The sequence below is a fragment of the Neospora caninum genome, chromosome XII, assembly GCF_000208865.1.
Source record: "Neospora caninum Liverpool complete genome, chromosome XII".
Lineage (NCBI taxonomy): Eukaryota > Apicomplexa > Conoidasida > Eucoccidiorida > Sarcocystidae > Neospora > Neospora caninum.
Genome location: NC_018398.1, coordinates 5,754,469 through 5,766,228, shown reverse-complemented (window position 1 = coordinate 5,766,228; position 11,760 = coordinate 5,754,469). Strand labels below are relative to the sequence as shown.

At 54.7% G+C, this 11,760-nt stretch overlaps 3 protein-coding genes across 3 annotated transcripts; 2 read left to right on the top strand and 1 right to left on the bottom strand.

Moving 5' to 3' along the window:
* Window positions 1-131: 131 nt before the first annotated feature.
* NCLIV_067745 (uncharacterized protein) lies at window positions 132-1,066 on the bottom strand (the record flags this gene model as incomplete). Its single annotated transcript, XM_003886326.1, has 2 exons — window positions 132-272; window positions 1,013-1,066. 2 exons carry the CDS (start codon window positions 1,064-1,066, stop codon window positions 132-134), a joined length of 195 nt encoding a protein of 64 aa, XP_003886375.1.
* Window positions 1,067-4,854: 3,788 nt separating this feature from the next.
* Window positions 4,855-7,943, top strand: NCLIV_067740 (putative histone-binding protein rba-1, related; the record flags this gene model as incomplete). The annotated part of the gene is made up of 4 exons (XM_003886325.1): window positions 4,855-5,205; window positions 5,592-5,808; window positions 6,030-6,293; window positions 6,610-7,943. 4 exons carry the CDS (start codon window positions 4,855-4,857, stop codon window positions 7,941-7,943), a joined length of 2,166 nt encoding a protein of 721 aa, XP_003886374.1.
* Window positions 7,944-10,505: 2,562 nt separating this feature from the next.
* On the top strand, window positions 10,506-11,597 carry NCLIV_067730 (uncharacterized protein; the record flags this gene model as incomplete). Its single annotated transcript, XM_003886324.1, has 1 exon — window positions 10,506-11,597. One exon carries the CDS (start codon window positions 10,506-10,508, stop codon window positions 11,595-11,597), a length of 1,092 nt encoding a protein of 363 aa, XP_003886373.1.
* Window positions 11,598-11,760: the final 163 nt, after the last annotated feature.

Below are 11,760 nucleotides of genomic sequence, written 5' to 3'. Positions count from 1 at the left end.
CGCCCTCCGGTTCTAAAAACCGATGGAATGAGCCTGTCCGCACACCCCCGCCACGACGCTGCTCAGTTTTTCCCGGAAGCGACAGCCCGAGCACATCGCAGCGACGTGTGTCAGGCATGAAGAAAACTAATTTAGAACTCCGGGGCGGGCTGCTGTGTGGGCAGCAACTTGAACCGACGCTTCAAAGCAACACGCTCGGCGCTGTACTTGTCGTCCGGCGAGAAGCGAGGCGGGTGAGCAGAAAGAGTCGGGGTCCCATCCGGCGCATGCGTCTGCAAGAGGAAGACGAAAACAAAGAGACCGATGGAAATAAGTCAGGGACGGGGCCCAGCACGACAGCGAATCGGGTGCGGGAATTCGCACATGACAGAGTAGGCAGCTGTCCTCAAAAAGGGCGAGAGGGTATCCATACACCCATCAGGACAAATCATCGGAGATACACATAACTATCCATGTGAAGACTACAGTAGTGCAATCAATATGGACGAGTCAGGTAAACGCGCACGTATACGGATATCCGCTTAGCGGGGCCTATGCCGCGGCCTACAAGTTCGCAGCCGGGATCGGGTGAAAGAACGGAGAAAGTGTTGCACGGATGAAGTGATACGCCTCCCAACGACTACTCATCCTTCAGACGCTCTCCGGAGCCATGGAGCCCACTCTAGAGAACAGAAGAACCGTCCTCGTGTTCATTGTTTGCAGAACTAGCCCCAAATTTCCCCGGTTGTGTCGCGGAGCGAACCAGTGCTCCACTGCGTGAGAGCCGGAAGGGAACCGAGACTCAAATCTTTGTGAGTGAAGCAGGAAGCTCCAGCAAGCCTGCAAAAAATTCTGGTTTGTCAGTCCTAGAATGCTACGATGCTGGCTGCGATTACATTAACGGGACGCATGCGTTCCCGTCGTGAAAATCATCCCTGCTCAAGAAGTATGATCGGCGTCAGCATATACCCTCGTGGAGCCAGAAAGAAAAACGAGGGTCCCAAAATGCATTTCGTTGAAAAAAAAAACGTACCTTCAGAGTGTACACCCGCCTGCCCTGTTCGTCTGTGTAGTATCGCAGGTACATCTTTGCAAACTGAGAAAAAACTGCGGGGAAAGCGGCAGGCCTAAAAACGCAGCGAAATGGCACTGCGACGAGAAAAACAGACACTGAGAAGCAACTCAAAAATCAAAAATAATTTTGTACTGGGATTTGCGATCACGTAGCCAGTGGTGAAGCAGTGAACCTGCCTCCCGGATTCCCATGCGGGTCTTCTCTTTCATGCGCCGGCCCCCGCGACTTTGAGTCATCGATACTCGAAATTTTCCTCGACGGCTGCATGCGCTAGGATCTCGGCAGCGGCGGCCGCCAACGAACTCCTGTCTAATTTTGAATCGAACGTGCTGGAGGAACATCCCCATTTTCGAGCTTGCCAAAACTTTCGCCCGTGTCTTCTTTTGTGGCCACGCTGAATGGCAGGCTCATCGGTTGCAAGCAACCAAACTTACCACATCCTGCCGAGTCTCGCAGGTTTTTCAACGGCTCAAGCAGATTGTGAACGGCCAGCGGCAGGAGGTAAATTGTCGCCTCTAGATGCGGCACTGTTTTCCACCGACAGCACACACTTCAGCAGACCCAAATCATCTGAACCCAATAGGGATTTGCTTTTTGTGGGGTCCAGCATTTCGTCCCGTAGAAAATCGAGCTGCCATCGTCCACCGCCTGCAGGCACGCCACGCCGCACACAAGTTTTTCAAGTGGAAACACCCAAACACCAGGATCAGCTTTGGTCGTAGACCATGTCGGCGGCTATCTTGCTTTTACAGAATCAGTTACTATTCAGATGGATCAGCGCCGGAAGAGGCGGGGCAGTTTTTGTCGCAACCCAGAAAGACACCGTGCCGGTCCAGCCCAGAAAGCCGATTTCCAACTCGCTTCAGCACGTGGTTCAGGTAGCAAGTCCGTGGTGCTCACAGAAATATGCAAGAAGCGTAACAGAGTGACTGTTTTTTTGAAGAGTGGCCTGTGTGAAGCGCCATCGGATGTGGTGCGGCGCTCCACGTGCAATGGGATTCGAATCAAGTACATGCTCGCTGGCAGGCGGAAATGCCAGAGATCCTCTAATCTTTTCCATCTAAACTGCAAGGTTGGGAAGCTCATATGTGAGTAAAGAGAGCGTCTTTCTGTGCCTTCTTGATGGGAACCGCAAGCGAAATGGGGGCAGGCGACGCTCTGTGGATTGTGTGGTTAGCTGGGTACGGGGTTATCGGTGGCTGTTCCACCTTTCCTTTAGCGGCTCAGTTGATCATGGTACGCACAAAAATGGGAGTCGGCGGTTAACGCCAAGTGCGTCGCTCCCTGGAATTTTTGAATATGGCGATTTCCCTATTGGGACGGCCTCTGACATCCGCCGGACAGAGACTGGTAGCGTGAATTTAGGACCTGGAAACGTGCTGGTAAATCGCATGAGGGAACTGATTATTTCTTTATCAAGAGTCGAGAGTAGCCGTCTACTCCAATTCGTATCATGACTGGTTCCGAGATGCACGCAGCGGTCAGGCTTCCTAAGCCGCTGCCGCTTACCGCCGACGATTGTATTGAACAGCCACCTTCTGTCTCGGTCAGCACGCAATGCGTCCGTCATGTCATAAAATAGCCGATTCTTGCCGTAGGCTACACCGCTGGGTAGGGAAGGAAAATACGCAAACGTTCTCCAGCATTCAGAGAAACGTTAGACAAAAAGCAACGCCTGACGGTGGTGAGCTTGTGATCTATTTATAGTAAGAAAGAGGCACTGCGTTATGTGCCAGTTTTATCTGCGGATTCGCACAGGCCGGGATGCGGGAACACAAACACCCGAAAACTATGGGTCAAAACCTAGAAGGGAGTCTCGACACAGGCGTGGCTATCATCCAAGAGTTGAGTTTTTTTCCCTATTATTCAGGGGCACTCCTTCGCATTCTCTCGAACTCTCCGAAATTTACAACAGTCGACGGCGTTGCAATTGTGGAATCCAATCCGACTGCGGTTTGTCCAGGAAAACATACAGGGCACCAGTAAGCGCCGGATTCGTAAGCCTCTCAAACCCTGTCAGGAGGATTGCTGGTCTTTTGCCGGAACTCCGATTAGTTCTCCCCTAGTTGTGTTTTTTTGATGGGACACAAGACAGCGTCTTTGTGTCTCGAGGAGCACGGCCGCAATTACGAAGGCGGGAAGTATACCCAATACAGGCGTTCCATGGTAGTTGCCCGTTGCCCGTATGGAAAACGCGGAGACCGCGCCCCTTGTACCGTTCGGTGTGACGCAATCGGGGTCAATCTGCTCTCTTTGTGTCGCTTCTGGACGATGGCTGGCCGCGAACAGCAGCCCACATGTCGTCTAACAGTCCGTCTGAGCAGCCAAAGCGTGACTTGGTGAAGAGAAAGACGTTTCTCGTTGCCCGTTTCACTAGGTAGAAGACCTCTTGTTCCGTTGGTCTCTCACGACCGAAGGGCGACTTGGCCGTCCACCCTCCCGGCGGTCACGTGTTTTCGATTAACACCCCTACTCCCACCGCGGAGGGGGGAGAAAGGGAAAATTCTACGTTTCGATTTTTTTCTCTCTCTTGTCCTGAACACCTTTTGTTTCGCGGAAGCTTCTCGTTACTCTGTTTCCTTCATTGGTGTAAAATAACCGCTGCTGCTTTACTCTCTAGCTTTTTATGTCTCCTCTCTAGGCCGTACATACAGTCCGCTGTCAGCCGGTTTAGCCACGGCCTGCTGCACGTCGTCTGCACATGTGCTTTGTCGTGTCTCCCTCCTTTCCTTCAATCAGGTTGATTTCTCGCTATCTCACGCCGCGTGTTTCGGTTTCCGCGCATTTATCTTCAATTCAAAGCCGTGTGCGTCGGCGAGAGGCCCGCGTTTTTTTCTCTGCCATTCGCCTGCACAACTGGCGTCCGCACATGCACCGACCTCTCGCAACATCCGATCCGCACATTTCGGATTCCACAGTGTGACACTGAGGCAAATTGTCTTTCCACCTTTTTCTTGGCGTGAGTTTCGACTTCTTTTCCTCTCTGTTCTGTCTCTATTTTTGCTCGTTGCATGCCTTCTTTACGTCGAATGCGCCAGCATCGCCAGTTCTCGGCCTAGAGGCTCGTTCCGTTCCGCACATATGGACGAAAGCCGCCGCGTTCGGGGCGTAGGTGAACGAGCACATTGTTTTCGTTACCGCTAGTTTCTCCCGTCTCTTCTAGCAGATCGTCTAGCCTCGACTCTTGCATCTCTTCCCGCGACTTCCTCTTGCCCTTCTCGCCCTCTGCGGAAGGCTGTCGCGCCAGGCCCCGACTATCTGCATGGACTTCCTTCAGGCGTCTTTCCCCTCCGGTCTTCCGACTGCGGAAAAGTGCCCTGTCGTTCCTGTATCAAGTGAACTGACGCGTTTCTTTCGAAAATTTCCTATCAGCGCCCTGCACCAGTTTCACATGTACACGGGTTGCCGCTGGCGCGCTCTCGTCCGTTGCGCGTTTCTCCCAGATCTTCTTTCGTTTCCTGCATCTTTGATTCTTTGTAAGCAACGCGCGTTTCCCTGATGTCCCTCTCGTTTCCATGGGCGTGCTCCCCACGCATTGCACGGACGACTTTCTCCGGTAAACCACGCGAGGGACGATGATGGGCCTGCTGCTGTAGAACAGACACGCCTCTCGACAGGTGTGAAGATTTCTTTCTGCGCGTCTCCTTGCTCCCGTCTTGCTCCTCCGTACGCCTTTCTGCTGGAGAGGGGACGATGGTAAAAGAGTCGCCGTGTTCTTCGTGAAGCTCCCGTCAGGCCACGAGAACCGCCCTGTCGACTCTCGGCTGTTTGCTCCCTTTGTTCTTTTTCCCTTCTTCATCATGTCGCTCTTCGACGACGACTCCTGTTCTCTCGACGACTCCGTCGCCTCTTCTTGCCTCCAGCCTGGCATCCCAGCCGACTTCTCTTCGTCCTCCGCGTCTTCAGACCCTCGCTGCTCCCCTTCCCGCGACTCCGTATGTCGCCGGAACAGTGAATCTCCTACTTCTTTCTCTTCCTCTGTCGGGTCTTCTAGCGACCCTACGGGGAAACCGATGGACGGATTCGATCCTGGACCCGTCTCCAACGGGTGTACCTACAGTTTAGACGAGAGACACATGATCTGGCGAAAGAATGCTGCACTTCACTATGCAGCAGTTCTCAGTCACAAAGTTGAATGGCCTTCTATGACGGTGAGCTAAAACAACACGGCGACGAGAACGACAACCCAAAAAAAGAGACGAAAAAAAAGACCCAAAAGGGCCTGCACTCGCCCAACTGCCTCGCTTCCTTTCTTCTGCCTCGGTGTTTCTCAGCGGTCAACCTCGCCGTCTTCTTCCTTCCACCCAAAGTCTCGAGATGTCCTTCCTTGTCTCGTTTCCCCTGCCTTTCCTCGAAATTCCGTGTCTTCCTCTTCTTGTCGCTTGCTGCCAGCCGTCATGTCCTTGTGCCATCTTTGTCGGTGTGCTTCCCTTGTATCCGACTCTAGAGTTCCTCCATGCCAATGTTTCGTGGTTCTGCGCTCGTTCTCGCTGTCAAGGATCGAACGTCTTTTTTGCCCGCAAATGTGGTTGTCCAGGTCGAGTTTCTGACGCCTCCGTCTTCGTCAGCGACGACTGGGCGCAGCGGCTCGGCTGCCGCTCTGCTGTCTCTGGGCTGCGACGCCTACGTTTCCCATCGTCTGCTTCTCGGCACGTGCACGAATGGCGAAGAGAAGAATTACCTGACTATTGCCGAGCTTCGGTGGCCGGTGCCTTGTCTCGAGGAAGATCCTCTCAAGTGTGAAACGTATTCAGGTGAGTGTCAGAACTCCAGAAAGTGAATTGGGGCTCTTGTTTGCTTGCGTCGCCAGTGCAGAGGCGAAGGAATTCGCTCTTCTCGCCACCGCGCTAGCTCTCGCTGCGTGTCTGTTCCGCGTTTCCCTTCCCTACGTCGATCTGCCTGTCTCCAGCTCCCTTACGTTCGCGTTCGAGTTCATCTTCCCTCGAGCTCTGCGACTTTTTCTCGTTTTCTGCAGGTTTCATTCCGCCCCGCGCACGCGCCAAGTCTCTCCTGACCAACGCGGGCCTCTCGGGAGGCGCAGCGAATGCGTCCATGACGGCGGCCAGTGCTTCCCTAGCCAGTCAGCTCGTGCCTTCGTTGGAGACAAAGGCGAGGATTCTTCACCCCGGAGATTTAATTCGAGCCACGCACATGCCTCAGAATGCGTTCAATATTGTCACCATCAACGAGGACGGTGTCGGCATGTACTGGAACTTCTCCAGGCACCCTTCCTTTCCGGGTGAGGAGCTTGAGAGCAAAGCCGAACGGCCACAGCGCGTGACTCACGATCTGTGAAGCGATTCATTAAGCAGAGTATTTATGGCTCGCGGGATGCATACTTACCAACAAACTGTACAACTCTGAGCAAATGGAGCCGCCGGGCGATGCGTCGATCTGTACACAGTGCCAGTCTGCATTTGTGGGAATGCCGCTGTGTGGAGGCGGCGTTGTGGGGGTCTGTCAGGTTGACGCGAGAATGGAGCCGGTATCCCTCCGCATTGTTTAGCTCTTCCGCGCCTCTGTGTGTGGCTTGGATTGCGCCTTTTTTTCCGCAGCTGCCGACCAAGTGGTGGCAAAGCCGCAGTTTCTCCTTGCGCCGCCGCCGTCTGCCGTTGGGGCGAAGCTGCAAGCCGCCGCTTGGATGCCTGGCAGTGAGAACGCGGGCTTCCTTTTCAGCTGTACAGACACCGGACTGGTGTGCTTGTGGGATTTGCGGAAGAACGGCGCAATGTTCAAGTCGAAAGACGCGAGCTCTTCGAGTCGTCTCGCACACGCAAGGAAAACCGTGTACGGCGGAAATGTGACCATCGCAGAGAGCACGCCGGAAATCAGCCCCGCGACTTGCGTCGCGACCTCGTCGCCTGGTGCCGCGTTGAACGACATCAAAGCTCATCCGCGGTATTCCGTGGTGGTCGCGACAGCAGGCGAGGACGGCGCCTTGCGGCTGTTTGACATGCGACAAGCCCACAGAGAAGTCCTTTCTGCTCTCTCTGGGGGTCCGTCGAGTTCTGCCGTTCCGTCGCTTTCTGACGCTCAGGACAGCCTCGACAAAGACGCGACGCCCCCGCGACCGGCTCCTGCGTTTCCCCAAGCTGCCAAGCAGCGGATATATTCTTCCCTCGCCGCTTCTGACGGCCCTCTCCCGTTGAACGCGCTCAGCTTCAACCGGCACAGCGAGAATGTCGTGGCAGTCGGTTCCGCCCGAGGCGTCGTCTCGCTCTTTGACTTGCGACTGCCCACGCGGCCGTTCTTGTCTCTCGCTCACCACTCAGACGAGATCACTGCGCTCCACTTTTCGCCTCTCTCGTCTGCGCTCCTCGCGTCTGCATCGGCAGATGGCGACGTGGTTCTCTGGGACCTGGGGGAGGGCAGCCGCGGAGGCGCCGTCTCAGCGTCGATTCTGCGGCACGGCGAGCACCGCAAACAGGCGAGCCGCCAAGCGTGGGAAGCGCCTCTCGAGAAAGACGTGGAAATGGACGCTGGCGCCGACGAAGGCCACGCGCGAATGAACTCGGGCCGGGCTGGACGCCCGAGTGAGGCCGCAGATGGCAGCATGGACGAAGCAGAAGATCTGGAAAACCAGAGTCAATGCGCCAATCGCAAACCTGTCAGTGCGTCCCTGCCGTCCTCGCCCTCTCTGTCTTCGACTCGGCGCCACCGTGTCTTTGTCCATGCTGGCCACGCCGCTGGTGTCAGCGACTTTGCCTGGTGCAGCGAAGCCGCGTCTACCGGCGTAGGTGGAGCGGGCTGGGGAGGGCGGCGAAGCGAGCTGACGGAGAAAGGAAGGATCGGCACACTCTTGGGGGCGAGCGTGGGGTGGGACAATCGCGTGCAGATCTGGCAGCCCTCGGAGCACCTGTTTGTCGACACACGCAAAGAACTGTGGTGAAGAACCTCAGGCGCAGAGAAAAAGGGAGCAAAGACAGGCACGAGGCTTTGAGCGCTGTGTGGAAAGTAAAGTGCGTATAGAGGAAAGAGACAACGACGATGCACGATATGAAAACAGAGCGCAGGCACAGACAGGCGTGAACAGGCGACGGCCAGGGAAGCGGGGGCGCGTGGGAACAGAGGAAGGCAACGGGATAGTGGTGAAAGAGATAAAGAACCCATCCGCGTGCCTGTCGGAGAGCGAAGCCGTCAACCTGGATGGCAATTGTACGTGCTCCCAATGCTGTTGTCGTTGTTCATTTTCAATCTCTGAAGAGCTGTAGCCTCAGCGCAGTTTGGCTTTCTGCCTGTCTGTCTGTCTCATGTGTCTACATATATGCATATATATATATATATATATATATATATATATATATATATGCTTTGTGCACGTTTTGTGTTGTATATACGAAGATACAAATGCATAAATATCACGGTGGCTGTGACAAGGTCCGCGTTATCAACGAGAGTGAAGGGCAGAGAGGAGGAAAAGGAGGCAAATCGACTATTCACTGGGACTTTGTTCTTATTTGTCTCCAAAAATTATGAAGCACCAGCGAGAGCGTCTGCAGGAGCTCCAGTTTGTTGCGTCAGTTCTTTCTGCAGGAAGATAAGGAAACTCAGAAGCATCTTTGCCCGGTGTCCACCTCGCTCTGCCACAGCAGTGCAGCGGTCCCGTCTCCTGTATGGCGTACTCACATATGGTGCAAGTCCTTATTTTCGAATGGTGAAACAGAGCGCACTTCACAAACAGAAGCTACTCAGCAGAATACCACCCTGGCGTCGGCGGGTGGGAAGGGAGCCGTTCCATGCGAATCTGGGCAAAACGAATGTTTCCAGAGTTTTAATGAGAAGAAAACGGGAAAAGCAAAGGATGTCCCGTGGATACAGACCTCACTGTTGTTTCTTCACTTTGACATCATTTCCAGGGTCAATCCGGTAAATCAGGTTGCGACTACACGGACGATCTTCCACGAGGCACTGCATGGCCAATTCGCCGAGATTCACTGTGCTATCAAAGCCCCTGCATAACTTTTTCGAAAACAAAGAGCATTATAATGACGCCACCCGCCTGAATACACTATTCAGAGAGCCGGTCACTTTAGCTTAAGGACGGCACTCAACCCTGGTTCCGACAGACAGCCCATGGCAAACCAGCGCCCCCGGGGGAGCATTGGAACTTGCCGAGCAGGCTTCCAGACATTGGCGTATGCAAATTTGTCTGATTACTCTTTGTCCTCGGACCCGCTACTCGAGATCCCATCGGTGTCGACGTCCTACCTTGGTGACGGGCAGTGTCAGAGTTGAGCGCCCCGCTGCAGGGTGAAGGTTCGAAGCAAAGCCATTTCGACATACGTTAAAGCATAGGCCAGTGCAAGCGAGACAACAGACGATAAAACCTAGGCTACTGCAAGCGAGACAACATACAACAAAGCATAGGCTACTGCAAGCGCGAAAAGAGCCCACATATCCGGTGCAAGTGTGCCTCTCGATTATCACAGTGAATACTAGTTACCGCATAAACTGTATATGGTGTGCAAGCACCGCATTTACGACGGTTTCTTCCACACACGGGGCGGCTCTATTATGGTGAAATGGTGTGGCGAGACGGAATGTTTGAGTTGCTGTCAACTACATAGTAACCACTCGTCAGGGAAAGGGCACGTGCTAGCGTTGCCTGATTCTACTTCCGGGATTAACGTGTGTGTGCTGACCCTGGGACCTGTACCCGGCCTATGATGCTTCGTGGCACGGGCTCAACTTGTCCTGACAATCACTCGCAGGCTCTCCGTGGACAGTTAAGGTTGGCACGCTAGTCCCGAGTGAGCTTTTATTATCCAGTCCTAGTGGGTCAGTTCTTCGCGACACATTTGCCGTTGCCTTCCCGCTACAGCCTCTCCGGAGGTCCAGTCGCCAGCTGTCAACCGGTCGGTTCGGGCGGCCTTAGCCAATGGAGACACATCGTCAACGCCGTGTATTTCCACTCCAGGGGTCGAGCAACGCGACGGAACGCCTTGCACACCTAATCCTCTTTCGCAAACCTCACCCCTTTTTGTCGCTTCACGGCCACCCCTAACTTCTCTCGTTCTTTCGTCATACGTGCTCCACCGCTCCAGTTATTCTTCTTTCATCATTCAGTCTTCTCCTGCAGACCCCCAGGCGCCCACGCATGCGGCACGCAAGTCCGCGCCCCAGCAAGTCCGCGCCCCAGCGAGTCCGCGCCCCAGCAAGTCCGCGCCCCAGCGAGCCGCCCGACGCGCCGTCCCGACACATCGCTCAGCCCGCCAGCTCTGACCCGCGTTTGATCCCTATTCAGAGTTGGAGAAGCGACATGCCCTTTTCTTGAGGTTTGCCAAGCATCCGTTTTTGCCTGCTGAAGAAAGAGGCGGAAATTTTCCGACACGACATCTGGAAAACTCAAAAGACACTCCCTCCGTTTCCGCCACGTCGTCAGGAGTGCCTGTAGCGGTCGTTTCCCGTTTGTCTGACACCGCATTGACGGACGATTCCTTCGCCAGCCGCCATGGAAAGGCAGCTGTTTCGCGCCGTGTGTCTGACCCTGCTCCTGGGCACCGTCCTGTCGTGCGTCGCGTCGGAAACAAGTGAACAGAAGCCTGCGGCAAATTTCACAACCACCATCCCGAAAGAGGGACTCGAGAGGGACGTGGAGCAAGTTTTTTACCTCGGACCGTCCAGCACGCTCCAGGTCATCGACGAAACCGGGAAAGCCAAGTATCTGCCGGAACCGAGCATATCCTCGGATGAGTCTTTGGCGGAGTCGTACCCTGCCGCGTATCGATTTGAGAACGGAGCGTGTGATTTCAGCAAGACAGTCGACTTCAAGGCTGCATTTCCTAGGTACACAAAGCCGCTATGGGTCGCTGACGAGAAAGGTTCGAGGGCGAGTGGGGAGGCGTCCTCGGGAGGGCCTGTTCGGTACACATTTACGAATCCGCCTGCAGAGTGTTTGTCTGGGGTTTTGAGTTTTTGTGTGCGGTTCAAGACGGTGCTGGCTGCCGGGTCGGATTCAGCAACTAGTTCATCGACTGCGGGGACAACTGAGAATTCGGATTTGTCAACCCCACCGGGTGACACCGGAGAGGGTGAAGAGGAAGGTGAAGGGGTCAAAAATCCTACTCATCCCAATGTAGGTGTTCCGCCCCCTGAACCAGTGGAGGGCGGGCAGAATGTCCTTCCGGGGAATGGAGTTAGCGGCGGGCAAGGTCCTCCACCACCCGCGGAAAATCCGGATCACGGTGTCAGTTCCAGTGGAGGGACTGAAGAAGTCAGTTTACCAGAGAAAAGCGGGTCTCCAGAACACACCTCAGACACGCAAGTTGTTGACAAGAACCTACCAGCATCAATTACTTTCTCCACATCTACAGAGAAGTCGGCAGAAACCACGTTGTCCGCAACCGAAAACGGCCATGAAGTCCAGAGTGGCGACGCAGAAGACAACCGCGCTCCTTCGAGACGGTTGGGTGACACGCCTGCAGTGAAAGAGGCGTACTTGACTGTTGTGGTGCACTCCGCAGCTTGGGGCTCTGCAGGTGGAATGGGCGCAGCGCTGGGTCTTCTCCTCTCTGCGGTAACCGCTTTATTGCATTTTTTGTAGATGTGACCGAGTGAGACCGCGAATGCGTGAGGGGAGTATGCAGGTGGGGCAAATGCTAGGCGCTGTGACTGTCACATGAAGGATAAGGGAAATAAAATGATCCATAGTGACTGCGAAGGATAATGAGGGACTAGATGGAACTTTCTCTCCGCGAGCAATGACA